The sequence below is a fragment of the Podarcis cretensis genome (genome assembly GCF_951804945.1).
Source record: "Podarcis cretensis genome assembly, chromosome: 9".
NCBI classification, from domain to species: Eukaryota; Metazoa; Chordata; class Lepidosauria; order Squamata; family Lacertidae; genus Podarcis; species Podarcis cretensis.
The window spans coordinates 177202-204972 of record NC_137178.1 but is presented as its reverse complement, the minus strand read 5'-3'; the positions used below and the strand labels follow the sequence as shown (position 1 = coordinate 204972).

At 52.9% G+C, this 27771-nt stretch overlaps 1 protein-coding gene across 2 annotated transcripts; it reads right to left on the bottom strand.

Annotated features, from left to right (window-relative positions):
* Window positions 1-206: 206 nt before the first annotated feature.
* DQX1 (DEAQ-box RNA dependent ATPase 1) lies at window positions 207-18809 on the bottom strand. 2 transcript variants are annotated; one of them, XM_079990824.1, is made up of 12 exons: window positions 18696-18809; window positions 17618-17985; window positions 14773-14966; window positions 12717-13092; window positions 11068-11316; window positions 9622-9721; window positions 9197-9355; window positions 8911-9102; window positions 7621-7749; window positions 7317-7507; window positions 6842-7032; window positions 207-1605 (listed from the first exon to the last, which is right to left on the bottom strand). In XM_079990824.1, exons 2-12 carry the CDS (start codon window positions 17951-17953, stop codon window positions 1410-1412), a joined length of 2313 nt encoding a protein of 770 aa, XP_079846950.1. In that variant the 5' UTR covers window positions 17954-17985; window positions 18696-18809; the 3' UTR covers window positions 207-1409. The 2 variants fall into 2 exon arrangements, with proteins under 2 accessions (XP_079846950.1, XP_079846951.1); XM_079990825.1 differs by having other exon boundaries at window positions 18705-18796.
* Between the last annotated feature and the right edge of the window lie 8962 nt (window positions 18810-27771).

Below are 27771 nucleotides of genomic sequence, written 5' to 3'. Positions count from 1 at the left end.
GCTTTCTTCCCCTTGGCCCCCTCGCGCCTCCCTGCGGCTGACCCTTTGCCTGCCTAGGTCTTTTCCCCTTCCCAAGTAATCCCCATTAGCCATGGTGGGAGCGTCTAGATGAACACTGGGGGATCCTTGCGTACAAAGCAGATACCGGCATCTTTGGAGGATGGGGGGGGGCTCACTGGTTACTATTTATCATTATACACCACACAGACAAAATAAAATAATTTATTTGGGGGAGGAAAGAGTTCAAGGGCATATTCCAGCCAGGCAAAATACCAGGGGAGGGGGCAAAGCAGGGTCTGCAAGGGGGTTTGGGGGAGGGGGCTGTATTCAGCCCACTGGGCCTGAGGTTCTCCCCACATTTTGGCACAACCTTTCCTGCGCCTTCAGCTCCTTTTTGGGGGATCAGAATTCAACCTTGCATTTCACAGAGTCCAGTGTTTCCAAAGGTATCTTTTAATTCTTCTGCTTGGTGAACCACATTCTAGGCCAGAAAGAATCAAGGTGGGGGCACCAGGTGCCAGGCACCCCACAAATGGCACTGACAGAAGACAGGGGGCCCCCGATCCCAAGCAGCCTCTCTAAAGTTAACAGTTCAGGAGCAACGTTTGCGGATAAGGATCGTGGCCGCCACTGCTAGCGAGAGACACCCACCCGCTCCCCTGGTGCAAGGAGTCCGTAAAAAGCTCAGCAGCCAGTCAAGGGCCATCTTGCCCCCCCCCCCCCAATAAGGCAGCAGTAAAAGCAGAGAGCTAAGAAAAGACTTCAGTAAGAGCCAGCCCTAAGAGTCCCAAAAAGGGGGCAGGCATCACCCTCTGCTAAAGCTGCCCCATGACTGTGGGGAGCCTCCAAGAGGACCCCCCCCCCCACAGCTCCCAGGTGCACGGCTTGCGTGGCAAGGGGGGAGGAGGAGCAAAGTCTCCTGCTACAAGTGAGAACGAAGCTCTGCCCAGACCCACTGACCCCACTCCCCAGCAAGGACCCATAAGGAGACACCCCCTGCCCCACCTCCAGCCTGGCCTGGCCTCTGCAGACCTGGCCGTCTGCCTGGGGTTCTGCCACCTTTGCCAATGAGCAGCCGGGGACAAGTGCAGCCCTGAGGCAATGGCACACCTCCACCCATAAGGCCGCCCCTGCCCTCCGCTGCGCCACCTGGTGGGTCCCGGAAACAGCAGCCAGGCTCCCCACAGTCTGCCCCAGAGCGTCCAACAGCAAAAGTACAGCAGGACCTGCTTCCTGGGCCCCCTGCCCACCCTCTCCCATGCCCAGGGAATGCCAGGGGCTCTGGCCTCACCACCCAGGGAGACCTGCTGCTGCTGCTGCTCCAAGCCTGGGACCCTCCTCTGACCCCTGGGAACAGCATTCCTCCAGCGCCTGGGCTTAATCCGGACCCAGCGGTGCTCCTGCTGGGCTCATTGCAGAACGCAGGTGTCCTCTGTGTCCTCGCCAGCTCTGGGTGCCTGAGGCCCCTCGTCCTGCAGCGGGGATGGAAGCGGAGACGGCAACTCCGAGGCCCCCGCCAGCTTCTCACGCAGCTCCAGGAGCAGCTCCCGGCTCTCGCTGGGGGGCAAGTTGCTCAGGTAGTACTGGGGTGCCAGCTCTGCCAGCCTGCGGGGAGAAAGGATCCAAGTTGAGGGAGGGCAGAAATAGACACAGTCCACTAGAATTCAGCAGCTGGGCTGGTGATTGAGAGCGGCCGCTGAGACCCCATAACACTGGCCCTGAAAGACCTACATTGGCTCCCAGTATCTTTCTGAGCACCAAGTGTTGGTGCTGACCTAGAAAGCCCTAAACCAGGCTTCCTCAACCTCGGCCCTCCAGATGTTTTGAGACTACAATTCCCATCATCCCTGACAACTAGTCCTGCAAGCTAGGGATCATGGGAGTTGTAGGGCAAAAACATCTGGAGGGCCGAGGTTGAGGAAGGCTACCCTAAACGGTCTTGGCCCAGTAGACCTGAAGGAGCGTCTCCACCCCCATCGTCCATCTTGGACACTGAGGTCCAGCGACGAGGGCCTTCTCAGTGGTGGCGCCCACCCTGTGGAACACCCTCCCATCAGATGTCAAGGAAATAAGCAACTATCTGACTTAGAATCATAGAGTTGGAAGAGACCACAAGGGCCATCGAGTCCAACCTCCTGCCAAGCAGGAAACACCATCAGAGCACTCCTGACATATGGTTGTCAAGCCTCTGCTTAAAGACCTCCAAAGGAGGAAACTCCACCACACTCCTTGGCAGCAAATTCCACTGTCGAACAGCTCTTACTGTCAGGAAGTTCTTCCTAATGTTTAGGTGGAATCTTCTTTCTTGTAGTTTGGAACCATTGCTCCGTGTCCGCTTCTCTGGAGCAGCAGAAAACAACCTTTCTCCCTCCTCTATGTGACATCCTTTTATATATTTGAACATGGCTATCATATCACCCCTTAACCTCCTCTTCTCCAGGCTAAACATGCCCAGCTCCCTTAGCCGTTCCTCATAAGGCATCGTTTCCAGGCCTTTGACCATTTTGGTTGCCCTCCTCTGGACACATTCCAGTTTGTCAGTGTCCTTCTTGAACTGTGGTGCCCAGAACTGGATACAGTACTCCAGGTGAGGTCTGACCAGAGCAGAATACAGTGGCACTATTACTTCCCTTGATCTAGATGCTATACTCCTATTGATGCAGCCCAGAATTGCATTGGCTTTTTTAGCTGCCGCGTCACACTGTTGGCTCATGTCAAGTTTGTGGTCAACCAAGACTCCTAGATCCTTTTCACATGTACTGCTCTCAAGCCAGGTGTCACCCATCTTGTATTTGTGCCTCTCATTTTTTTTTTGCCCAAGTGCAATACTTTACATTTCTCCCTGTTAAAATTCATCTTGTTTGTTTTGGCCCAGTTCTCTAATCTGTCAAGGTCGTTTTGAAGTGTGATCCTGTCCTCTGGGGTGTTAGCCACCCCTCCCAGTTTGGTGTCATCTGCAAATTTGATCAGGATGCCCTTGAGTCCATCATCCAAGTCGTTGATAAAGATGTTGAATAAGACCGGGCCCAAGACAGAACCCTGTGGCACCCCACTAGTCACTCTTCTCCAGGATGAAGAGGAACCATTGATGAGCACCCTTTGGGTTCAGTCAGTCAGCCAGTTACAAATCCACTGAGTGGTAGCGTAGTCAAGACCGCATTTTACCAGCTTCTTTACAAGAATATCATGGGGCACCTTGTCAAATGCCTTGCTGAAATCAAGGTAGGCTACATCCACTGCGTTCCCTTCATCTACCAGGCTTGTAATTCTGTCAAAAAACGAGATCAGGTTAGTCTGACATGACTTATTTTTCAGAAATCCATGCTGACTATTGGTGATCACAGCATTCCTTTCTAGGTGCTCACAGACTGTTTGCTTAATGATCTGCTCCAGAATCTTCCCTGGTATTGATGTCAGGCTGACTGGGCAGTAATTATTTGGGTCCTCTCTTTTCCCCTTTTTGAAAATAGGGATAACATTTGCCCTCCTCCAGTCTGCCGGGACTTTGCCTGTTCTCCAGGAATTCTCAAAGATGACTGCCAGTGGTTCTGAGATCACATCTGCCAGTTCTTTTAATACTCTTGGATGCAGTTCATCTGGCTCTGGAGACTTGAATACATCTAAACTAGCCAAGTATTCTTGTACTATCTCCTTAGTTATTCTGGGCTGTGTTTCCTCTGCTGAATCATTTGCTCCAAATTCTTCAGGTCGGGCATTGTTTTCTTTATCGGAGAAGACTGAGGCAAAGAAGGCATTGAGGAGTTCAGCCCTTTCTGTGTCCCCTGTTTGCATTTCACCATTTTCTCCTCTGAGTGACCCCACGGTTTCTTTGTTCTTCCTTTTGCTACGAACATACCCATAAAAGCCTTTTTTGTTGCTTTTAACCTCTCTAGCAAGCCTGAGTTCATTCTGTGCTTTAGCTTTTCTGACTTTGTGTCTACACATGCTGGCTATGTGTTTGAATTCCTCTTTGGTGGTTTCCCCCCTTTTCCATTTTTTGTACACATCCTTTTTTAATCTTAACTCAGTTAAAAGTTTAGATAGCCACCCTGGCTTCTTTAGGCACCTTCCATGTTTCCGTCTCATTGGTATTGCCTGAAGTTGTGCTTTTACTATCTCCCTCTTAACAAACTCCCAGCCATCATGAACTCCCTTTCCTTTTAGTATTACTGCCCATGGGGTCTCACCCAGCACTTCCCTAAGTTTTATGAAGTCGGCTTTCTTAAAGTCAAGAAATTGAGTCCTAGTATGCTTGGCTGCTCCTTTCCGCTGTATAGTAAACTTCAGAAGAGCATGATCACTCACACCTAATGATCCTTCCACTTCTACCCCACTAACCAGGTCATCAACATTGGTTAGGACCAGATCTAAAATGGCTGTTCCTCTTGTTGCTTCTCCCACTTTCTGGACAATGAAGTTGTCTGCAAGGCCAGTGAGGAATCTGTTTGACCTTATGCTCTTGGCTGAGTTTGACATCCAACAAATATTCAGGTAATTGAAGTCCCCCATTACTACTATCTCCCTTCCTTTTGCATGCTTGGCCATCTGTTCCAGGAAGGCATCATCTATGTCTTCCGTTTGGCTTGGGGATCTATAGTAAGCTCCCACAATGAGGTCACTGTTATTCTTCTCTCCCTTAATTTTGACCCAAATGCTCTCACTTTGGCTTTGAGGTTCTAAATCTTGGATCTCTTCACAGGTATACACATCCCTGACATATAACGCTACTCCTCCTCCTTTCTTGTCTGGTCTGTTTCTCTGAAATAGATTGTATATCTCCATTATTACATTCCAATCGTGGGACGTATCCCACCAGGTTTCAGTGATGCCTATTATGTCATATTTAGTTTGCTGTACCAAGAGCTCAAGCTCATCTTGTTTATTTCCCATGCTTTGCGCATTAGTGTACAGACATTGAAGTCCATTAATCATTCCCCCGTGTCTCTTATTTAAGGATTTTTTCCTCCCACCAATAGGTCTGCGTGCTGTTTGCTCCATTTGGTCTATGACATTTGGATGATCATCTTCATCAATTGATAGACTCCTACCTTCAGGAGCACTGTCTCCCTCCCCCACATTAGTCAGTTTAAAGCCCTCCTGATGAGGTTTCTGAGATTTTTGGCAAAAACATTCCTCCCAACCGTTGTGAGGTGCAGCCCATCGCTTGCCAGAAGTCCATCTTCAAGAAACTGCAGTCCGTGATCTAAGAATCCAAACCGTTCCTGTTTACACCATTTGCGAAGCCAGCTGTTCACTTCCACTATTTTTCCCTCTCTCCCTGGGCCACGTCGTTCAACTGGGAGGACAGATGAGATGACAATTTGTGCATTTAATTGCTTCAATTTCCTGCCCAGAGCCTCGTAGTCTCTTTTGATCTTCTGGAGGCTATTGCTTGCAGTGTCATTGGTTCCCACATGAACCAAGAGGAAGGGGTATTTGTCAGTGGGTTTTATGATTCCTTGCAGTCGTTCAGTTACATCTTGGATCTTAGCCCCGGGGAGACAGCACACTTCCCGAGACATATTGTCAGGCCCACAGATCACTGCTTCTGTTCCCCTCAGTAGGGAATCCCCTATCACCACTACACGCCTCCTCTTAGGTCTGGTCGGGGTTCTTCCGTGATCTGTCCGTTCCAAGGTCGCCTACACATTCCCTGAGGACTGATTTTGCTGCTCGTCTTCATATACCTGATCGACTGTAATGAGGGAGAGATCCTCAAATGGAGTCTGCTCTTCGTCTTCCATGCTCAAAGCGATTGTGTATTTCTAAACAATCAGAGCGAACCCTGGGCCTCCTACTTCTTTGAGTCACGTTTCTCCATATATCTGGCTCCTGTGTTGGTGAACTAGCCTCCTTCTCAGGGGAGTCCCCTGTCTCCTCCTTGGTGGAGACAGTGTGCTCTGTTGCTTCCAAGAAGAGCTCCAGCTCTCTAATTCTTTGGAGCGTAGCTACACGTTCCTCCAGTTGCTGGATTTTGTCTTCTAAGAGGGCAATCAATGTGCAATTGCTGCAGGTAAAGCTGCCTGCAACCTTTGGCAAGATGGCAAACTTTGCGCAGGAACCACAGGCGACTGCAGCTGTTCCCTCACCCTCCATCTTGAGAACGTGTCGTTGGGGGTGGCTACAGCAGTCCTCCTTTTAGAAGACATCTGAAGGCAGCCCTGTTCAGGGAAGTTTTTAATGTTTAATAGACTATTGTATTTTAATATTCTGTTGGAAGCTGCCCAGAGTGGCTGGGGAAACCCAGGGTATAAAGAATAAATTATTATTATTACCACCCCACCCTGCATAAGCCCCCCTTGCTGCTGCTTCCTGGTCCACAGAGTGTAAGAGCCATACGGGGTCCATCTAGTCCAGCATCCTGGTCTCTCAGTGGTCAAATACCCCAAATAAACTGGGAGTTTAGACAGACTGCCTCTGGGTCTGGAGGCTCTGTAGGAATGCCAGAAGAGCTTGGCTGCTGTATCAGTCCACAGGGGACCCCCACCTAGCCCAGCACCCTGGTCTCTCACTGTGGCCAACCAGATGCCCCCAGAGGGAACCCCGCAAGCAGGATCTGAGCGCAAGAGCAGGACTCTCCCCAGCAATGGGGATTCAGAAGCATTTTTGCCTCTGACTGTGGAGGCAGAGCAGAAGAATCCCACGTAGGAGCCATCAAGAGCTCTTTCCTCCATGAATCTGTCCAGTCCTCATCTAAAGTCAAGGCAGCGCTGAGGCATCCCTGTGGACCTGGCCCACGGCCTACAGTCCCACCCGCTCTGAAAAGCCAAGGTCCTAGTCCTCATAGCAAAGGAATGGCGTCGACAGCCCTGCCCCCCCTAGGCCCCCCACTGATGCTCACATCTCTGGCTGGATCTCGGAGACGATGCTGAGGCAGTTGTCCTGAGAGATGGTGAACTCGTGGTAGAGCACCCAGGGAGGCGGGCGGGGGGGCGGGCGACGCAGCCGGTAGCAGCAGCCAGGGGGCAGCTGGGCCACGTGCTTGTGGGTCAGCAGCAGGTAGTTGCCGGAGCCGTCAATGTCACGGGCCACCTGGAAGCGGGAGGGGAGCAGAGGCTCAAGCAGGTGGGATGGATCCATTCCCTTCCCCAGGGCCCAGGCAGGGAGAGATTGCAGGCCGTCCCAGGGAGATGTCTAGCCAATAGATGGGGTGCAGAGTGGAGCCCCCAACTCAGAGGGACTCTGGGCTCAGAGATAACCAGGGCTCTCAGCCTGGGCTGCAGCCTCCCTGCCTGCCCACCCCCCGGACCCCCTTCCCGGCTGCTTCAGGGCCAGCCTTCTCCGGGGCCATGCAGGCCTTGAGGCAGCAGCTGTACCTTGAGGAAGAAGCCCGAGATGAGGGCCTGCGTCAGGCGCTGGACGTTGCTGTCGCTGCCAAAGGCCGGCGGGGAGACGGGCAGCTCGATGCGCTGCATGACCTCCAGCAGCTCTGCCCGCACGGCCCCCGCCAGCCGCAGGGCCACCTCGCTCACCCCATGCTTCCGGCACCAGCTCTCCGGGTCGCTCTCTGGGGAGGGAGGGAGGGGGTGAGGGTGTCTCTCCTGGCTGCGCCCCTTGAGAGGGGGCCCCAGCGAGGCTCCCCTCCCACCTGGGTCCCTCCCTCCCCCTCCGTAAACTCACGCTGCTGGAAGGCATTGAAGACGTTGATGAGGGTGAAGTGGTCCCCCGCCGGGTGCAGAAGACTCCGCTGCCGGGCCGCCAGGGCCTCCTCCCAGCGCGCTCCCTCTGGAGCCAGGAAGCAGGGCCAGGCTGGGGGGGGGGGAGAGCTGGTGAGGTCCCTGCCACCATCGCCTGCCTGCCTGCTCCCCACCTTGGGGAATGTGGGGTATTTCAAGGGCAGTCCAAGCCAACAATTCACATTTTGCCAAAGAGGCACAGGACAGCAGCTGAAGCTCAGAGCGCTTTCTTGTAAGTTTGCTAGAGAGAACTCTGCGAGAGACGCTCCCATTATGCCCCGACAGGCAGAGAGCGTAGCAGTAGATATTCTCCTACCTGCCCGGGCACAGCGGGTCTTTTTCGTCACCTTCCACCCAGCCAGAAAGGTGAGAAGGCCTGCTAAGTCTGAGCTCCAGTGCTCAGACACCATTTTAAGCCAGACGTCAGTATAATAAATAATAACAACAACAATAATAATAACAACAATAATTTATTTATACCCCGCCCATCTGGCTGGGCCTCCCCAGCCACTCTGGGTGGCTCCCAACAGAATATTAAAAACACGATAAAACATCAAATATTAAAAACTTCAGATGTCTTCTAAAAGTCAGTATCTGTTATTCTGCAACAGAAACTGTTTGTTTGACTCTTGTTTGAAAAGGGGGAGAAAAGGGGGAAATGCCTGGAGAATCCAGACTGTCTTAAAGCCTCCTGGATTACTTAAAGGCTAATAAAACTAGCCCACCTAAGCTTCTTTTTAAGCTGCAGAGGGAAAGCACTCTGCTGAACTAGCAAATATCGCCTTTCCTAGCATTTATTCTCATCCCTACAGGGAATGCCTTTTGCTGCAGTTCCTGCCTTGCAGACGGCTGGGCCAGATGCCCCAACCATTCTGTTTCTCTGTGCCTTAGCTGCAGCCCCTGTGGCTGGAAGGGGGTCTGAGACGAGGGCCTGAAGAGCAAAGGATGCTCTTCTCACAGTTGCCAAATCCCCTCAAGAAGCCAGGGATCTAGATAGACTGCGCCTGGACCTGGAGGTTCCACAGGAGCAGAAAAAGGGCCAGGCTGTTAGATCAGGCCAAAGGGGGCCCAACCAAATGCCCACTCTGAGAAAGCAGCACCCAAGCGCCGCTTTCCAGAAACTGGGATTCAGAAGCCTTGTTGCCTCCAATGATGGAGCCAGAGAAGAGCCTTTGTGGCGAAAACTCTCCTCCAGCGCCCCCTGCAGGGCTGAGCGGGAGGCGGCTCCACCTACCTGCCAGCATAGCGGCCAGCGTGAGCATCTCGTGGACGCAGTCAAACTCGCAGGAGGCCAGCAGGGCCTTGGAGAGCTGGGGGTCCAGGGGGAACTCCGACATGATGATGCCCACCTCAGAGAGGTTCCCGTCGTCATCCAGGGCAGCCAGGTAGTCCAGGTCCTCCAGCGCCTGCATTAGGGACTCGGGGGCTGGGCAGGGAGGGGAGAGGAGAGCCCCGCTGAGCCTGGCCGGCTGGCAGGCAAAGGCCCCACCCAGACACCCCCCACCTCCCCCCAGACATACCTGGCCGGTCCAGGAAGTCGCACTGGCCCATGTCGGCGATGTCCAGCCTCTTGAGCAGCAGAACCAGGCGGCTGAGGTTGGCTTCGGTGATGGGGGCCGGGGGAACGGGGGGCAGGTGCTGCTGATAGAAGGTGTCCGAGTAGAGGCGGAGGCAGGACCCTGCCGGGCACAGGAGGGGGCAGTGAGGCGGGCGGAGTCAAGACTCTAGTCCCTGGGGAAGACAAGGAGGCTTCTCTCCACCCCCACCCAGAAACCTTTGCTGGAGGTTTTTAAGCAGAGGTCGGGCGGCCACCTAGCAAGGATGCTTTAGCTGAGGTTCCTGCACTGCAGGGGTTGGACTAGAAGACCCCTGGGGGTCCATGAAGTCCCAGGGTCTCCGCAGAACAGCTCCCAGAGGCCTACCTGGGGAAGGAGGCATTGCCTACCTGGGGGGCTCCCCGCTGCCCTGAGTCTCCGTGCCTCGGCCTGCTTCTTGCTTATGGGGCGCAAGCCCTGAGCTTCGGCTCGGATCTGCGGGTTGTAAACCTGCCCAGGAGACAAAACACTAACAGCGGGACAAAAACAACTGCAAGGACTTTAAGGTCAGAATTTGAGATAAAACTTCATTCAGTGCAGAAGACGGTAGGGGCGAGAGGGGAGCCTACGGTTTCTTTATTTAAAGTTTTCTCCTCTACATTGATGATTTGGCAACCCTCCTCTGAATGTTTAGTTCAAGTTATATTTGTACAAGTGAGAACGGAAGAAATCGGATTATAGATATGGAATATAACATTAAATAGAACCGTGTGTGCAAAAAAAGGGGGGGAGGAGGGAAGCTCTATTTTGCAAAAGGTTTAAGATGGAAACTTACAGCTGACTCTTTCCCATCCTTTATTATTTACGGAGCGAACTGAATAACACTAAGAGGACTTGGAATTTAATTTAATTTAATTGGAAGTATTGTTGCTCGTTTATCTTCAGTTGGATGGAAGAATGAAAGGAGTCTGTGAACTTGCCAAGGAACTGATAAGGTTCTTTATTGAGTCATCTGCAGTTTGACAGACCACTCTTCTTCCCAGGCTGAGAGGGAAAATTGTGAAAACAGGTTATTCATTGGGACTGAGTTATTTTTGTAGCTGTTGTTAAAGTTGCAACACAACGAAACACGGGACGGAGCAATGGAGAAATTTCTGGAACAACAATGGGATATCAGCTCTGCCCAAAGCAGGTGGAGAACAGCAAGAACCGGGGGAAAGGAAGACACAACATCTTACAAGGACAGGAAGAAACATCCTGGAGAGGATAATTGCCACACTCAGGAAGAGCAAGGATATAGTTTGAGTGCCTCACCTGTAGTTTCATTTTATGCCTCAACACGAATAGAAGTTATTAATATTACAGTTGTTGTATAAGGGATTATTATTATGACCAGAATGCAGTGGAAATTAATAAGATTTTGGAATGCAGAAATAAAGCAAATAATCAAGCCATCAATTCTAGCACTGTATCTAAATTATATAATTTGGTATTTGAACTACTGGGTTAATAATTGTATTATAAATTGGTACTGTTATAATGAGGCTATTATTGGATTGTAATTGAAAACTAATAAAAATTATATTATATATATAAAAAACCACATCAGGAGATGGATCCACAGGAGTCCTGTGCAGACAGATCAAAGGGGGAGACCCTTTGCTGCCTGTTCCCTGCAATGTGGGGGGTTGGACTAGATGACCCTGGGGGTACCCTTTCAATGCTACCTTCCTGTGATTGCTGCAGAAGACAGCAATATGGATGAGGAGCCAGGACCGCCCCAACTATAATTCTCTCCTCCCCACCCCCCAAAGCTCCTCCGGGGGGCTCCCAAGCCTCCCCCCCCCCCGGCTCACACTGTGCAGCTCCAGCCCGGCATCGACGACATGCCTGACGGTCCCCATGGAGAAGCCGGCATCCGCCAGCCAGTGGGTGACCACGATCCTGCGTGCCCGGACCCCCCCGGGCTGCTCCTGGCCGCTCTCGTACAGCCGCTGGATGTCTCGGCCCACGCCAGGGTGGAGGGGCAGCACCAGCAGGGGCCCCAGGCCGGGGTCCAGGGCCAGGGCCTCCGACCGGATGGCCTCACAGCACTCGTCAATCTCCTGCAGGGGGGGGGGGGGCAGAAAGAGAAAGATATTTAGCTGCAGGAGCCGCCCTAGGGAAGAGGAACTCAAGGGACAGCCCAGAAGCCGCCTACCCCAGGAAACTGTTATGATTACTATTATTTATTGTTTATTTATATACCGCCCTATACCCAGGGGTCTAGGGAACCTGCTTGAAAGGCAGACCCCCAGACCCTAACATTGTTCACCTGCCTGCCCCCACCAAGACCCCCGAGAACTCACTATCTCATCTTATTTCATGAAATGGATATACAGCTTAATTGGAGAAAACCTCAAATAATTTAGAAGAACAAAACAGTAAGACCATGCAAAAAATTAAAAACCAGCAATAAAATTAAAAGGCATCAGCATTGAAAACAACTAGGTAGACTTGCCTGGACCTTAAAGTTTTTAGCAGGTGCCCCCAAGAGGACAGTGGTGGCACCTGCCTGATATCAAGAGGCAGGGAGTTCCAAAGTGCAGAAGCTGCCACACTAAACTCTGGAGTTCTCACCAGTGCAGAATGGGGCACCTGGATTGGTTCCAGTTCTGCCAATGGGCACATGCAGGTAAACTGTTCCCAAGTTGCTCAGGGCTTTAGATGCTCATAGCAACCCCTTGAACCTGGCAAGGCCTCCCTCCGCTCAGCAATCATGCTGCAGCATTCTGCACTCACTGCAGCTTCCAAATCCAGCGCGAGGGAAGCTCCATCTAGAGTGCATGGCAGTAATCCAGTCAGTGCCGGATTTACAGATAAGCTAAACAAGCTGTAGCTTAGGGCCCCACTCTCTTAAGGCCCCCCCAAGAAATTTAAATGAAAAAAACACCAAAATGTAAGATAAAAAACAAATAAAATAAAACCAAGTGTTTTGTGTTGTGTCGGCTCCTCTGATTAAGTCATGGGCTCCGCCTGCTCCCTAAAATATCCCTGGTTTGCTCCTTTCTATATACAGGGGGCTGACATTCTGCAAGGGCTGGTTGCATAAATGACCATATAGCATCTATTCAACACAAAAAACAGCAGCCATTTGTTGTTGACAAAGGACAGCTGGACATAGAAAGGGCCCCATTACCTTCAGTAGCTGAGGGCCTCATCAAACCTAAATCTGGCCCTGAATCCAGTCCTGGCAAGGCTTTCCTGGTCCAGGAATGGCCGCAGGTGAAGAACCAGCCACAGCTGTCAAAGGCCCTTCTAGCTACAGAGACTCCCTGAGCCCCAGGGAGACAGGGCCAGGGCCAGAAACCCCCCCAAACCTGCTCCTTCAGGGGACAGCAACCGCATTCGGGGGTTAAGGCAAGGCCTGGCATATTCGGGACACCCCCCCTGCTCTCTGCCTGCCTGGGGCCTCATCCAGACTGGAAAGGGAGGGCCAGGGAGCCCCGCTGCCCGCGAGCCCCACCTGCTTGCTGGCCAGGAAGACCATCACGTCGCCAGGCTCCCTCCGCCGGTGCAGCTCCAGCGCAGCCTGGCAGGCGGCCAAGATGTGCCCCCCCGGCAGGGGCTGCCTGCAGGCCAGGCGGGGGGCTGGGCTGGGCTCCGGGACCCGCACCACAGGGGCGTCGGGGCAGAAGCGCCGCAGGGGCTCCTCCATCAGCGGCTCGGTCACCACCACCAGGCGCAGCTCTGGGCGCTGGCGCTGCACGTCCTTCAGGAGCCCCAGCAGCAGGTCGGTGGGCACCGTCCGCTCCTGCGCCTCGTCCAGGACCACCACCCCGTACTGGTGCAGCAGGGGGTCCGACGTCATCTCCCGCAGAAGGACCTCATCCGAGCAGAACCTGGAAGCCACAAGGCACCTGGTGGGTGGGGTCCGGGGGTCCGGGCCCCCGATGATTTTGCCCCCTCCCCCGTTCTCCTGCTGCTGCTGAAGCTCCTGAGCAGGCAGAAGACTCAAGACCACCCTGCCCTTTGACCCCCCCCATAACTGGACCCTCCTGGCAGGTCCCTCAAGAGCCTCATGGCAGAAGCTGGTGAGGAGGGACCACCCTGGGGAATAAAAGAATTGGGGATTTTGACCCCCAAGGGTCAGTGACTGAGGACCACCCAACCTCTGCTGAAAAACCTCCAAGGCAGGCTTATTTCCAGACCCTGGACCATCTGGGTTGCCCCCTTCTGCAAACATCGCAGCTTGTCAACATCCTTCTTCAATTTCGGCCCCCAGAATCGGACCCCGGACTCCAGGTGGGGTCTGACCGAGGCAGAAGAGAGCAGGAGTATCACTTCCCTTGATCTGGACGCCACGCTTCTAGAATAAGCCTAAAATAACGTTTGCTTTTCTTGCTGCTGCCTCGCGCGGTTTCCTCTTGGGCTCCCGAGGCTTCTCATTAGGCAGGGCCTCCTCCATCGGCGCCGCCCTTTCCTTTCAAGCTAGTCAGGATCTCCTTTTTCCGTCTCCCTCAAACTCCTCATGAGCAACTGCGTCCTTCTGTCCATGAGGCATTTCCGGCTGACCTGCCAATCCAGTTCTGCCCAGACTGACTCCTGCTGCCTTCCCAGGCTCCTGGGTGACCCAGAGATGGGAGAAGGGGGAGGGGTGGCAGAAGCCGTGGGTGCATGGTCACCCCTCACCACTTCTCAGCCTTCCTTTCGCCTGTGTGTCAGAGGAGCTAGCCGGACGGGGGGGGGGGGGGGCAAAGGTGCCCAAAGGGTTGCACTTGGATCGTTCACGTCTTCTCTTTGGGGCCACCCAGAGCCTGGGGTGGGTTGAGCAGGACGACCCCTTCTGGGCCGGGTGATGGGTGCTATGGGGCAGTGTCTGGGGTGCTCCTTTCCTCTGGGCTCCGCCCCCCACCTGCCCCTTTTCCTTCTGCAATGGCTGGGGCAGGGTATGGCAGCCATCTTCAAATATTTGAAGAGCTGGAAGATGGAGCAAGCTTGTCTCCTGCTGTTCCAGAGGGCAGGATCTCAACCCATGGCTTCAAGTTATAGGAAATAATAATAATAATAATAATATTTATTTATTTATATATATATATATATATATATATATATATATATATATATACACACACCCTGCCCATCTGGCTGGGTTTCCCCAGCTACTCTGGGCGGTTCCCAATCGAATATTAAAAACACAATACAGCATTAAACATTAAAAACTTGCCTAAACAGGGCTGCCTTCAGATGTCTTTTCAAATTAGAATAGTTGCTTATTTCCTTGAGATTCCGACTCAATATCAAGAAGAACTTTCTGATGCTAAGAGCTGTCCGACAGTGGAAAGGACTCCCACGGATGGAGGCCGACTCTCCTTCCTTGGAGGTTTTTAAGCAGAGGTTGGGTGATCGTCTGTCAGCTGCGACTCGTGCCTTGCAGGGGGTGGGCTGGATGACCTTTGGGGGCCCTTCAAGCCTGAAGCCTGCCTGGCTCCATTTGCACCAGGCCCAAGTGGGACTGGCAGGCCTGGCAGGCCAAGGAACGCCCCTCCCCCGGCAACCCCGGAGGGTCCCCCGCCCCTCACCTGAGCAGCGTCTCGGAGGTGCAGCAGTCTTCGTAGGGGATGCTGTAGCCCAGCTCATGGCCCACGTTGAGGTCCATTTCGTCAGCCACCCGCAAGGCCAGGCTGAGGGCGGCCAGGCTGTGGGGCTGCGTGCAAACCACTTGGCCGGGAGCAAACTGCAGAGAGAGGGCGTGCTCAGCACACCACTGGGGCACCTGGCGAAGGGAGAGGCGACAGGTGAGCTTGGCTACCCCTCCCCTCCAGGTGGTGCCATTCTGGACTCCACACTGCCCAGGCACCCATGGAAAAAGCCCAGAATCCTCCATCTGGAGGGGGAAGAGGCTCTTGAAGGCCACCGAGCAGCTTATAACAACCTCATAAGAGTTGGCTGGATCCCGCCAGGGGCCCATCTAGACCAGCATCCGGGTCTCACAGTGGCTGACCAGATCCCCCAAAGGGATCTCCCCTCCTGTGGTTTCCAGCATTGCTGTCTCCAGCTGTGGGGCTGAGCAGAGCCGACACAGCCAGCAGAAACCCCCCTTTTGCAGGGTAGTGCAGTAGCAAAAGACCCTGCAGGCCGTCTGATTCGCCCAGCAGCAAAAAGAGAAAAGAAGAAAGAAAAAGAAATTGCTGCCTGGTCTGGTAGCCTGCCAGCAAAAAAAAAAAGAAAGAAAGAGAAAAAAGAAAAAGTGCCTAGACATTTTGTTTCAGTGCCCACCACCTAGGTTCCAGAAGACCCATGGCTCTTAGCTTTCTTATCCCTGCTTCTAACACAATAATAATAATAATTTATTATTTATACCCCACCCATCTGGCTGGGTTTCCCCAGCCACTCTGGGCGGCTTCCATCCAAATATTTAAAACAATACAGCATCAAACATTAAAAACTTCCCTAAACAGGGCCGCCTTCAGTTGTCTTTTAAAAGTAAAATAGTTGCTTATTGCCTTGACTTCTGCTGAGAGGGTTTTCCACAGGGCGGGCACCACTACCGAGAAGGCCCTCTGCCTGGTTCCCTGTAACTTGGCTTCTCGCAGGGAGGGAACCGCCAGAAGGCCCTCGGCGCTGGACCTCAGTGTCCGGGCAGAACGATGCGAGTGGAGATGCCCCTACAGGTCTACTGGGCTGTTGAGGGCTTTAAAGGTCAGCACCAACACTTTGAATGGTGCACAAGAAGTTTCTCCAGATGTTTTCCCCTCTCCCTCCAGCCTTTTTCTTCAGCATCTGAGGAGTGGCGTCATGTCCCTACTGGGTCTTCCTTGCTCCAGGGAAAACACCCAAGCATGTGCAGGATCCAGCCCCCCAAGTGACAGGCAGGCCCATCGTCCTGGGGTGGAGGGGTTGCCAGCTGCCAGCAAGGACACCCCCTCTCCAAAGCCATAAGCAGGGAATGTGATTCCACCTTAGTGCCTCAGACACAACACCCCACAGAAAAACAGCTGACGCCAAGTCTCCCAAGGGAGGCTTGGGAAGCATGAGCCAGGAATGCCCCAACCCAGGGAGACCAGCAGAGCTTCCCTTCCGCTTACTGGGAGCCACCTCTACCAGCTCTGCTCTATATATTGATCTGCCCCCATGGCTGCGGGGTGAGGGGTCTGCTTCTGAATCCTACAAACCGCTCTCCTTAATTTACAAAGGTGGGTTTCTTGCTTGCTATTGATCAGCAGTGCCACTCAGATTCCTCTATGCCCACTGCTGTGCTAATACCAGATAGCCAGGTGAGCAGATGCCCCCTGGGCTACGGTGCTCAAGATTCTCCTTGGGAAAACAGGTGTCCTTCCGTCTTCAGAGGAAGGCTGCGTCCAACGTGCCCCACCCAGGCCAAAGTCCTCCTCCCTGTGGCTTCTCCTTCCATGTCAGGAGAGGCTCTGCTTGGAATCTGCCCGTCTGGCTCCCAAGCGCTCTCCCCCCCCCCCCATGCTGAGGGCAAAAGCTGGTTGTAGGCAAGGAAGGAGAAGCCAGCCCCCCCCCCCCCCGCCAAGAGGAAAAGGAGTGAAATGCAGCTGAAAACACGGGCAGCATTAAGATCAATTCAACAGTGTAAACAAGCTTTGACAGATGCAGCAATGGAATACTGAATGATATAGCTTTTTGTAAAATATACAGGGATTTATGATATCTAAAATGAACCATGGAAAGAGAAGAAGCAAAGTCATTGATATCTTAAGGATGTAAAATGAGAATTTAAAATGGTAAAACAGAAAACTTAATTTAAAAATTGTACATATAAAGAAAGAAAAGGGCTGAGGCCACAAAGCTCCCCCCCTCCCAACATGATGATGTCTCCCTATTTGTGCATTCTCTGTCAGAAACCCCAAGTCAAGGAAAGGCTGACTGGCATCAGAGCTGAGACAAACCTGAGGCTGCCTGGAGACCAAGGCAGGGGCACACCTTGGCAGGTAAGCAAGCAAGTTCAGACGCCAACACAGCACCCAAGGCCACCCACACAGCCTCTTGGGACAGAGGAAGGGGAGAGTCTCTCACCTCACCCCCAGGAATAACAACAACAACAATATATTACTTATGCCCCATCCATCTGGCCAGGCCTCCCCAGGCACTCTGGGCTGCTTCCAACAGAATATTCAAAACACGATAAAACACCAAACATTAAAAACTTCCCTAAACAGGGCTGCCTTCAGATGTCTTCTAAAAGTCGGATAGTTGTTTATTTCTTTGACACCTGATGGGAAGGCGTTGCCCAGGGCGGGTGCCACCACCGAGAAGGCCCTCTGCCTGGTTCCCTGCAACTTCACTTCTGGCAGTCAGACATATTATCTTTCTTTAAATATTTTACTCTCTTTCCACAGCACAGCCCCCTCTCTCCTCTCTCGGGTGGCGGCTGCTGCCAGCCCAGCTGGGCCCCCTCACCTGGGTGCTCTTGCCGGCCCCTGGCTCCCCAGAGACCAAGACGATGCTGCTGCCGCCCTCCAGGTGCTCCAGGAAGAGGAACTTGCAGCCCCAGATGGGGAGGTCACGGCGCTGGCGCAGCAGCTCATAGTAGCGGGAGGAGAAGGGCAGCCCGTCGTAAGGATTCACCTCCAGGTCACCCTCGCCGCTCACAGACAGACCTTCTGTGTGGCTGCCGCCCTCCTCCTCTTCCTCCTCCTCCTCTTCCTCTTCCTCATCCAGGAGGGAGCTCAGCCCATCTGACTGGTCCAAGGGGCCAGAGGGGTCCTCTGCTGCTGCTGCTGCTGCTGCCGCCATGGCAGTCCAGCTCTCAGGGTCTCCCAGGAAACCTGCCGAGAGGAGAGGAGGGGTCAGAAGAGCTGAAGAAGGAAGAGGTGCAGAAAGGGGTCCCTGGGACTCTGAATGCGAGATCAGTGAAGCTGCGGTGCTTCTGCCTCGGGGACAAAGGGCTCTTGGCTCTGATCTCCTGGACCGGCCCAAATGTCAGACGGGGAGGAGGGAGCTGGTGCAAAGGGGGGTCAATGACTCCAGGTGGGCCAAGGTGCGCGGTGGGCAACAGAGGAAGAAGGCTGCTCCCTGCCCTCCTCCAGACCCCAAGGGAGAGCAGCTGAAAGGGCTCAGCTCCCCCCCGGCCAGAGAGAGAGAGAGAGAGAGAAGAAACGGGGGCCCCCTGCCCACAACCACCTTCCCTCCTAGAATTGTGGAGTCGGGAGGGACCCCCAAGGGTCATCCAGCCCAACCCGCTGCAAGGCAGGAATCGCACCCCCATGGCCAAGCCCCGAGTGGGAGAGAAGGGAGGGCCAGAGGCCGGGGGCAGCCGGGGGAGGCCACGCTGGGCGGAGGCCAAGCAGCCAGCTCACAGGGCGGCATCCTCCGCACAGACCGGCAACCGGGGAGACCCGGACCACCCCGGGAGCGCCTGGCCGCTGCTGCCCCAGGCGGGAGGGAGGGAGGGGGGGGCCCGATCCCGGCAGGGCCCGATCCCGACGGCGCCCCCCCGACCCCCTCCCTCCCTCCCTCCCCCCCCGCCGGGCCTCACCTGTCTCACCTGCGCCGCGCAGGCCCCGGAGCGGGAGGGGAGGGGGCGCGGGCGCGTGACCGCGAGCGGCCAATGGCCGCCGGACTAGACGGCTGGCTCTCCAGCTGGGGGGCGGAGCCGGGCGGCACTTCCGGTCTCCTCCCCGCCTCCTGCGACGTCATGCACACCTGGCGGGGCGGGGGGCGGGGCGGGCGCGCCAGGGGGGAAGGCGGGGCTCGCCTCGGGGTCCCGGCGCCGCCTGCACGGGTTGGCAGCAGCAGCAGCAGCGGCAGCAGCGGCAGCTGGGGCCCCGGCGCTCTCCACCCAGGGGGGTCTTTCCGCCCCCTCCCTCTGCCGGAGACCTTCCGGCTTCCAGGGCCGGGCTCTGCGCCCCTTCGCTGCAGCCTTGCCCGGGGCGCGCAAGGAGGAGCCTCCGGGAGGGAGGGAGGGAGGGAGGGAGGCCCACTTGCCCCCCCCTTCACTTGGACAGGCCCCCCAGACAAGCCCAGCCCAAGCGCGGAGCCCCAGAGGCGCAGCATGCCAGGCTGCCCTGGCGCGGAGGGGCAGGAGGCCTTGGTGCCCGGGACACGTTGGGCAAGGTGGGCAGGAGGCAAGGGCCGCCCGGGGGAGCGACCTAGGCCGGCCGGCAGGGAGATAGAATGCAGCATCCTTGTGGTGCCAGCTGCTCCTTGGCTCACTTCCTTGAGCTCCGCAGGCAGGAGCACGCTGAAGGGTTGCCATCTCCCAGACTGAGACTTTGGGCAGCTCGGTGGCTTCCTGCCAATTTAAAATAGCAGGGGAAAGAAGGAGGAAGGCTTTGAGTGCCACTGCTTACCCAGATCATCATATCTTGCCAGCCATCAGACCTCCCTGGCCCTCTTGTTGCTTCCAGGCCCAGTTCACAGCACTGCTCCTTCCTTGACCCCAAAGCTCTCGCTGGGTCTGGACACTCCCTGCTCAGCACCCCCCCCACACACACACCCCGGCTGGTGCCTTTCTCTGAATGCGTCAGAGGGGAGCCCCACCTGCGGAAAGGCCTCCTGGGCTTTGCTGACTTAGGCACGGGGCGTTTACTCCTTCAGCTTTGAATGAAAAACAAAAAGTCTGGTGGCACCTAAAAGACTTTGCCAATTATTCATGGCAGGAGATGTCACAAAACACTTGGCGTCTTCCTTACCAGGCCGGTGGCAGAGAAGACTGAAAGGTGTGCACTGAATGACGACGAGATGCAAAAATTACACTCGGTAACTCGAGCTTAAATACATGTTAAACAGACACACCTTTAACCTTGTACAGCAGCAGATGGGTAATAAACTTGAAACAAAATAAAAAAATTCCTTCCAGTAGCACCTTATCTCTCTGGAGCTGGACCATAAAGAAGGCCGATCACCAAAGAATGGATACTTTTGAATTCTGGTGCTGGAGGAGACTCTTGAGAGTCCCATGGACTGCAAGAAGATCAAACCTCTCCATTCTGAAGGAAATCAGCCCTGAGTGCTCACTGGAAGGACAGATCCTGAAGCTGAGGCTCCAAGACTTTGGCCACCTCATGAGAAGAGAAGACTCCCTGGAAAAGACCCTGATGTTGGGAAAGATGGAGGGCGCAAGGAGAAGGGGACGGCAGAGGACGAGATGGTGGGACAGTGTTCTCAAAGCGACCAGCATGAGTTTGACCAAACTGGGAGGCAGCAGAAGACAGGAGTGCCTGGCGTGCTCTGGTCCAGGGGGTCACGAAGAGGCGGACACGACTAAAGACTAAACAACAACAGCACCTTAGAGACCAACTAAGTTTGTCATTGGTATGAGCTTTCATGTGCATGAAGTATCTGAAGAAGTGTGCATGCACACGAAAGCTCATACCAATGACAAACTTAAAGGTAAAGGTACCCCTGCCCGTACGGGCCAGTCGTGACCGACTCTAGGGTTGCGCGCTCATCTCGCTCAAGAGGCCGGGAGCCGGCGCCGTCCGAAGACACTTCCGGGTCACGTGGCCAGTGTGATGAAGCTGCAACTGGCAAGCCAGCACCAGCGCAACACACGGAATGCCGTTTACCTTCCTGCTATAAAGCGGTACCTATTTATCTACTTGCACTTAGGGGTGCTTTCGAACTGCTAGGTGGGCAGGAGCTGGGACCGAAAGACGGGAGCTCACCCCGCCATGGGGATTCGAACCGCCGACCTTGCGATCAGCAAGTCCTAGGCACTGAGGTTTTACCCACAGCGCCACCCGCGTCCCTAACTTAGTTGGTCTCTTTTTTAAAAAAAAAATTTTTTATTGAATTTTCACATTTTATAAAGACAGACACACACACATATAGACAAATACAACACGTATAAAATTTCATATCCTTACTTTCCTAACCCCAGTTCTTGACCTCCCCCCACCCCCCCCTTCATACATCCTAATTCAATTAAATTAGCTCAGCAAAAACATATCTCTCATCCTTTACATATTATTATTGTATATATATATATTTAAAAAAAACCTTTTACTTGGCCAAATTTTACTTATCCAATTTTCTTATAAATATTAAATCCTTTTCTAAGGTCGACTCGAATTCCTTCCACGAATTTCCCTTTTATCTTAAAAAAAAGGTCATAGTAATCAAACACAAAGGTCATAAACATCTTTTGAAAATTCTTTTTCTTCCCCCCCCCCCGCCCCGGTTTCTGTCCCTTCCCAATGTCCCCATGTCCACAAAAACAGTTTTTAGCCTGGATTCCTCACATCAGAGGCTTTTAAGTCTCTGTCAGTCTCTCTCTGCCGGTTTTGTTGGTAGCCCTCTTTGTTGGTCCTCGGGTCTCGAAGGAGTTCTAGCACCGTCTCATCAGATTTTCTTCCATCCAAAGTACTTGGTACCAGCTGCTGCGAAAGGTCAGCTAATCCATACTCAAAGAGGAAGCCCCAATCATATTTCTTGTTTCTTTTAAATTCAAATATTCCAAGTGTTCCAGGGGCTTCCTCCCTCCTCTTTCGCCATCTTTCGCAGATTTGTAATCCAAGGGTCTTCTTCTTTATGTTCTGACAATGTAGGCTTGTGGTTGGTACTCTCCATCTGTACTGGCCCTTGTTCACTCTCCCCCTGCTCCGAAGTTATCTCTTCTGATTCAGCTGCAGGTTTTTTCCCAGTCAAGTCCATTGTGCCTTCAACAGAGTCACTTATTTTAGAGTTCAAGGTTATAAGTTGTTTACTCATAGCCATAGTCTGCTCCTGCAACTTTCCCACAAGAAAGAACATTCTTTCTATCTCTGCCTGTAATTTTCCATCTGCAGCCATTGTAGTGTTTCAATGTTTCCCCTAGGGGGATTCTGGTTACTTATTAGTCTTTTCCCAATAGTCCGTTACCTTGTTATTTCCCTGCTTTGTTTCCAACCACTTTAGTTCAAATTTAACAAATTTAGTCCAGAAAGGTGTTAAATAATAAGGTTTTTAACTTTCACTGCCCGTTTGACAGCTCCTTTGACAGCTGTCAAACTCCTTGTTCCTTTTTCTCCAGCTCACATAGAGGACACTCCCGGGTCTGGGGGGGTTTAAACAAAAGCTTCTAAAATTCCACTCTTACTCTCCAGCACAAATCTTCTTCTGTCAAATTCATGAAAATATTATCTTTTAAAAGACACCAAAAAGAAAAAACTCTCCACCTTAGTTCTCCGATCCTTGCTTTAAATTTTCTGTAAGCAGGGGGGTGCGGACTTCCCTTTAGCACATCCCCCGATCGTACCAAATTCAAGAATAGAAATTTTAAAGTCCAAATTCCAATCTACTCACGGATTAATTAAAGTCCGAATTTCAGGGAAGAAAGTCAGCGGTCTCCGGCCATGGCTCGCGGCTTCGCTCCACTGCAGTAGCGGTCCACTCACAGCACCACGCCGCTCCCCGTACCCTCTCTGTAGCCTTTAAAAAGGCTCTTCGTGGGTCGGGGGGCGCTTTAGGTGCCCGCCGAGTCACCAAGTCCGCAGGCTTCAGCGCCTGCGGTTTCTGGGGGTCCCCGCGTCGCCGTCGCGGTAGAACCCTTCTGCAGCGGAGCCGATTCCCTCCGGAGCTCGGAGGGAATCCGCCATTAACCGGATCGCGCTAACCCGGAAGTCCTAACTTAGTTGGTCTCTAAGGTGCTACTGGAAGGATTTTTTTATTTTGTTTCGACTACGGCAAACCAACACGGCTCCCTATTTGTATCTAAAACTGACTTGAAGTGATTGATAATATAAACATTTTAAAGGAACAAAGACAGAGTTAAACTATGGAACTCATGCCTGCGGGAGGCAGTTATGGCTCCCAGCTTGGATGGCTTAAAAGAGGATTGGACAAATTCACAGAGGGCTATTGATGGCTTCTAGCCAGGATGGCTCTGCCCTGCCTCCAAAGTCTTCCTATATTAGCTTAGAATGAATGAAGGTCCCCCCCCCCCCCCGTCTTTGAAGGAATCTGAGCTGTGTGCATTTGCACAGTCAGACCACAGAAATCTGACTTTCATTTTGCTGGAATATTCTTTTCTGATCCACCCAGTTCAGCTAACAGAGAAAGTTTGCACAGGGGTTTGGGGATGGTGGCCTGCTCTGGAAGGATCCAATTAATTCCCTCCCATGGGGAGCAATGATTCTCCTTTCCGGAGGGGGCCTTTGATTTCACCTTGGCCAAGGGCAGCCTCCCTCCTGCGCTTCGATTCAGAGCCGCCCTCTCATGCACAAAGGGCACAGAGCTGAATGGCCTTTGCAAGGGGGAAGGAGGGCAGCCGGCTGCCAATGGTCCCTTTGTGAAATCCTGCCACCTTACCTGGCTGTGTGGCTTCCTGCAGGTCCTTGATGTTCAACACATAAATGCTTCATTGATTCTGAGAGCCCCAAGAAAGAGAGTCTGGGATGGGCTGGAGGCATCATCACTTGACCGCCCGCCCGCCCGCCCTCCCTCCCTCCCAGGTGTTGATCAGTGAAGTTGGATTTTCTCAAGGAGCAACAAGAGCAACCCCCCCTCCAACCAAGCAATTGCCCCCTCCATTTGGGACCAGGGTTTGCCTCTGGGGTGGCATTTAAAATAGGGCACTCTGCCACTTAGATTGGATTTTTCCAGCTCCTCTGGTCTTGTCAGGGTGGGGGCATGAGGGAAAAGAGAGGGGGGTCCCCTTGGGCTACCCTGTTCCCATCAATTGTTACTTCATTTTTTGACTTTGCGATTATCACAGATCAAAAAGCAAAGGATCAAAATCGGGGAAGGAACCCACGGAAGTGGGGGCAATTTGAGAAAGCTGCCCAACTAATTGAGCCAGCGGTGGATTGGGCAGAAAAGACTGATGATGCTATCAAAGGCTGATTAATGTTCTGTAATTTTTTATTCTGATCAATGGGTAGTTGTCAGATTTCCTGCTTTTTTAATTCAAGGGCACAGTTCTGATAATGAAAACGCATTTCAGCAATATTGAACATGAAAGCTTATAATTGAGTTGTTTCCCCATTAAATAAGCCAATGTGAAACTGCATCTGAAAGGTAGGCAGCACCATCACTTCCTGTCTACTGTGAGTAGACAATAAAAAGCCACTCCAAACCCCTTTGGGGGGGGGTCCCTGAAGGTATCTGAGCTCTGCTGCCTGTCCCGCTCTTTCTTTGGGGTCTTCAGATGCTGCTGGGAGCCGCTTAGGAGAGCAACTGTGGGTGGAAGAAAACCGTCACCAGAGGGCAGCAAACAGGAGCCATTTGCCTTCTCACTTGGTGAAAAATTAACCCACCAGCTTCCCTTAACTGGAAGCCAAATAACGCCAGATCCCTTTTATGCTACATGGCTTCAGGGATCCAGTGCCTGACTAGAGAAGAGTGAGCCAAAGCCAGCTGTTAGTCAGGGATGCTGTAGCCATGATTCTGGCACTGAGTGGGGTTGGACTAGTAACTCAGTTTTCAATGTTTGATGTTTTATTTTCTTTTTAATATCCTGTTGGAAGCATCCCAGGGTGGCTGGGAAGGCCCAGCCAGATGGGCGGGTTATAAGTAATAAATTATTATTATTATTATTATTATTATTATTATTATTATTATTCAGAGCAGATCCATTGGATTGAATGCACATGGCCATGTTTCACCCATTAATTCCAGTGGGTCTACTTAGTTGACTACTGTCCCTTGTTTTCGTCAAACCATTCAAAGGAGTGATTATGACACCATCCAATTCAGCCTGGGTGGGAGGAGAAAGCGAGAGGGGAGTCCACCCACTGTCACTTTGAATTTCCGAAGAGGGACTTTTCTCCAAAGGGAGGCTGTTGGCTGAAGCGGAAGGGGATATGCGGAGGCCAAACCCCTCTGTGGAAGATCGGAGATCAGAAGAATAGACTGGCAGAGAAATGTACATGACAGATGACAAAAGGTCCAAGGAGATGCCAGCAAGCCTAATGAGCGGAGTGAAGGAAGCCACCAAAGGTTGACTCTGAAAAGTGCATTTATTGACATAAGGAAGAGGAGGAGAAGCACAAACTCCAGCAAACCACAAGCATGAAGGTGAGCAAGCAAACATGAAGGCAGGCAAAGCACGTTTCTTTAGAGGTTGCAGGGTGTGGCTCTGCTGCTGCTCTTCCCAAGGGCATTTCTGGAGTGCTGCGCGGACCCAGCCTGCCTTCCATGCTATGCATGAAACTGCAGGGAGAGGATCTTGGGTGATGCTGAGCTCAGCCGGCTCTGCTATTTCGGAGGGATGCAGCCTGTTAAAGACACGTTTGCATTTTGGGCAGGCCCCAGGACTCAGACCTGAACCTGGCTGCCCAGGAGCGCATTTGCACAGCGAAGGCTAGTGTGCCAACTGCGCCCCTTCCTTGAGTTGTCTGAGTTGAAGCTGCAGTGATACACACATCAGTTCCATCCCGTCTGGACTACTGTAATGCGCCCTACGTAGGGCTGCCTTTGAAAAGGGCTCAGAAACTTCAACTGGCTCAAAAAGCCGCAGCCAGAGTGCTGAGCAGGGCTGGTTATGGGGAGAAGACAATTCCCTTGTTTCAGCAGCTCCACTGGCTACCGGTCTGTATCCAGGCACAATTCCAAGGGCTGGTTGTGACCTATAAAACCCTACATGGCTGAGCTCCAAGCTATCTGAAGGACTGTATTCTCTCATGCCAAACTGCCTGCGTTTGGAGATCTTTGAGGGGAGCCCTTCTCTTGCTCCTGCCCCCCTCACAGGCCCACTTGGTGGGGGTTGTGGGAGAGGGTCTTCTCAGTGGCTGCTCCCAGACAACTTTGGGACTCCCTCCCTAGAAAAGCTTGACTGGCTCCCTCCTTTTTGTCCTTCTGCCAGCATCCCCTTGATCCACCAAGCTTGTAACTCAAGAAAGAAAGGAAGGAAGAAAGAAAGAGAGGAAGGAAGGAAGGAAGGAAGGAAGGAAGGAAGGAAGGAAGGAAGGAAGGACTTGTTTTTGAGAAACCCATACTGGGTCTTAGTAATCACAGCATCTTTTTCCAGCTGCTCACAGACTAAATCACAACCAAAGCATCCCTGAGAGACAACCATCCTGTGTCTCTCAGTGCATGCAAATGAACCCCTCTTTGCTCCCATTCACTCCCATGGAGCAGGAGAAAACCTCCGCACTCCAGCCCAGGCCTGTTAGGGAGAACCCTGGAGGAAGAAGAAAAGCCCGCCAGCGAGATGCAGGAAAGCTAGCTCTCCGTTTGGGCAACACAATGGCCTGACACAGCTGTGATGCACCTGGAGGGCCAACCTCTTGGCCAGAGGTGAAATGAGGCTTTATCTCACCCAGGTCAAAGACCCAGTTTGGCATCCCTCTACACACATTTGCGTACACGCACACATGCTGGGAGCCTCAGTGGTGCCCCTCTGGAGGCTTCACTCGGGGGAAAAAACCTGGCTAGCCCCCCCTCCCCCGTAGCACTGTCTCTGTCTTGGCAGTGCCTTGGCCCCTGCTAAGGAGATATGAAAACAGCCCCTCACTTTGTGAGGGGGAACAAAATGCAGCATGTGAGCAGGAAATGGAGAAAAGGAGGACAATTCTTTTGCTGCCTGATGTGAGAGCCAGATCCTGGCATGTAGATGCTGGACCCTGAGGAAAGCATGGTGGGGGTGCGGGAGAAGTGAGATATTCATGGCAGAGAGATTTTCTCCCCCCCCCCCCAAGGCCTGAGGGCAAGGATGAGTCAGTGATGAGTGAGGCAAGCAGAGTAAAGGCCCAGAGGGAGCGGGAAGAGGTGGGAATATTCAGCACCATATTCAGAGTCCTTCCCCATCTCACTCTGAACAAACCGTTTGGGCTGAGAGGGGGGGGGGGAGAGAGAGAGAGAGAGAGAGAGAGAGAGAGAGAGAGATCTCCTATGGCACAGAGAGGATGGGGTGGCATTTGGGGGGGTGAGTGGACAAGGCAGGAGCTAGAGGCTGGACCTTCCCAGAAACCCCTGCAGCCAGCCCTCCTTCTGGAGGAAACTAGCCTTCCTGTTAGGTCAGGGGTAGGCAACCTAAGGCCCATGGGCTGGATGCGGCCCAATTGCCTTCTCAATGCGGCCTGCGGACAGTCCGGGAATCAGCGTGTTTTTACATGAGTAGAATGTGTCCTTTTGTTTAAAATGCATCTCTGGGTTATTTGTGGGGCATAAGAATTCGCTCACCCCCCCCCCAACTGTTAACGGCGAAATCTGAGGGCTCCCTTGGACAAAAAAAAAAAAAAAAAAAAAAAGGACCCCAGCCAGGAATAGCAGAGCAAAAGAGCAGCCAGGAGGCTTGGTCTTTATTGAAGACTGTCGCGACAGGACTCCCACTTGCCACCAGATGGAACAAGATGGAAGCCCTGAGCAAAAGAAGACCCCAACTTTTATTAGCTCCCAATCCCCCGTGCTACACCCCTAAGATTACATCATAACTACCTCATGACTACATCATTGACACATCACAAAGAGGAGGGGTTCAGGGAGGAGTTGTGGTGGTAACCTGAGGGTCTTGTCACCTGGCCGGTTCCTCCTTTCCCCCTCCCCCTGATTACATTCCTGAGGACAAAGAGGAGTTCGCAGTTTCCTGCCCCCAGAGGGAAGGGCTGGTCACTGTCCTTTGTTTCAGTCTGTACTGAATCCACTTCCATATGCAGGTCCTTTGTGAGGCTGCGGGTGTGTTGGCTGCCTTG

Coding starts and splice junctions, on each gene's coding strand:
- DQX1 (XM_079990824.1), bottom strand. CDS start 17,953: ATGGCGGCAGCAGCAGCAGCAGCAGCAGAGGACCCCTCTGGCCCCTTG. Junction 9,356..9,621: donor GGCAGCGGGGAGCCCCCCAG/GTAGGCAATGCC, acceptor TGTGCCCGGCAG/GGTCCTGCCTCCGCCTCTAC. Junction 7,033..7,316: donor TCTCGGGCTTCTTCCTCAAG/GTACAGCTGCTG, acceptor TCCCGCTTCCAG/GTGGCCCGTGACATTGACGG.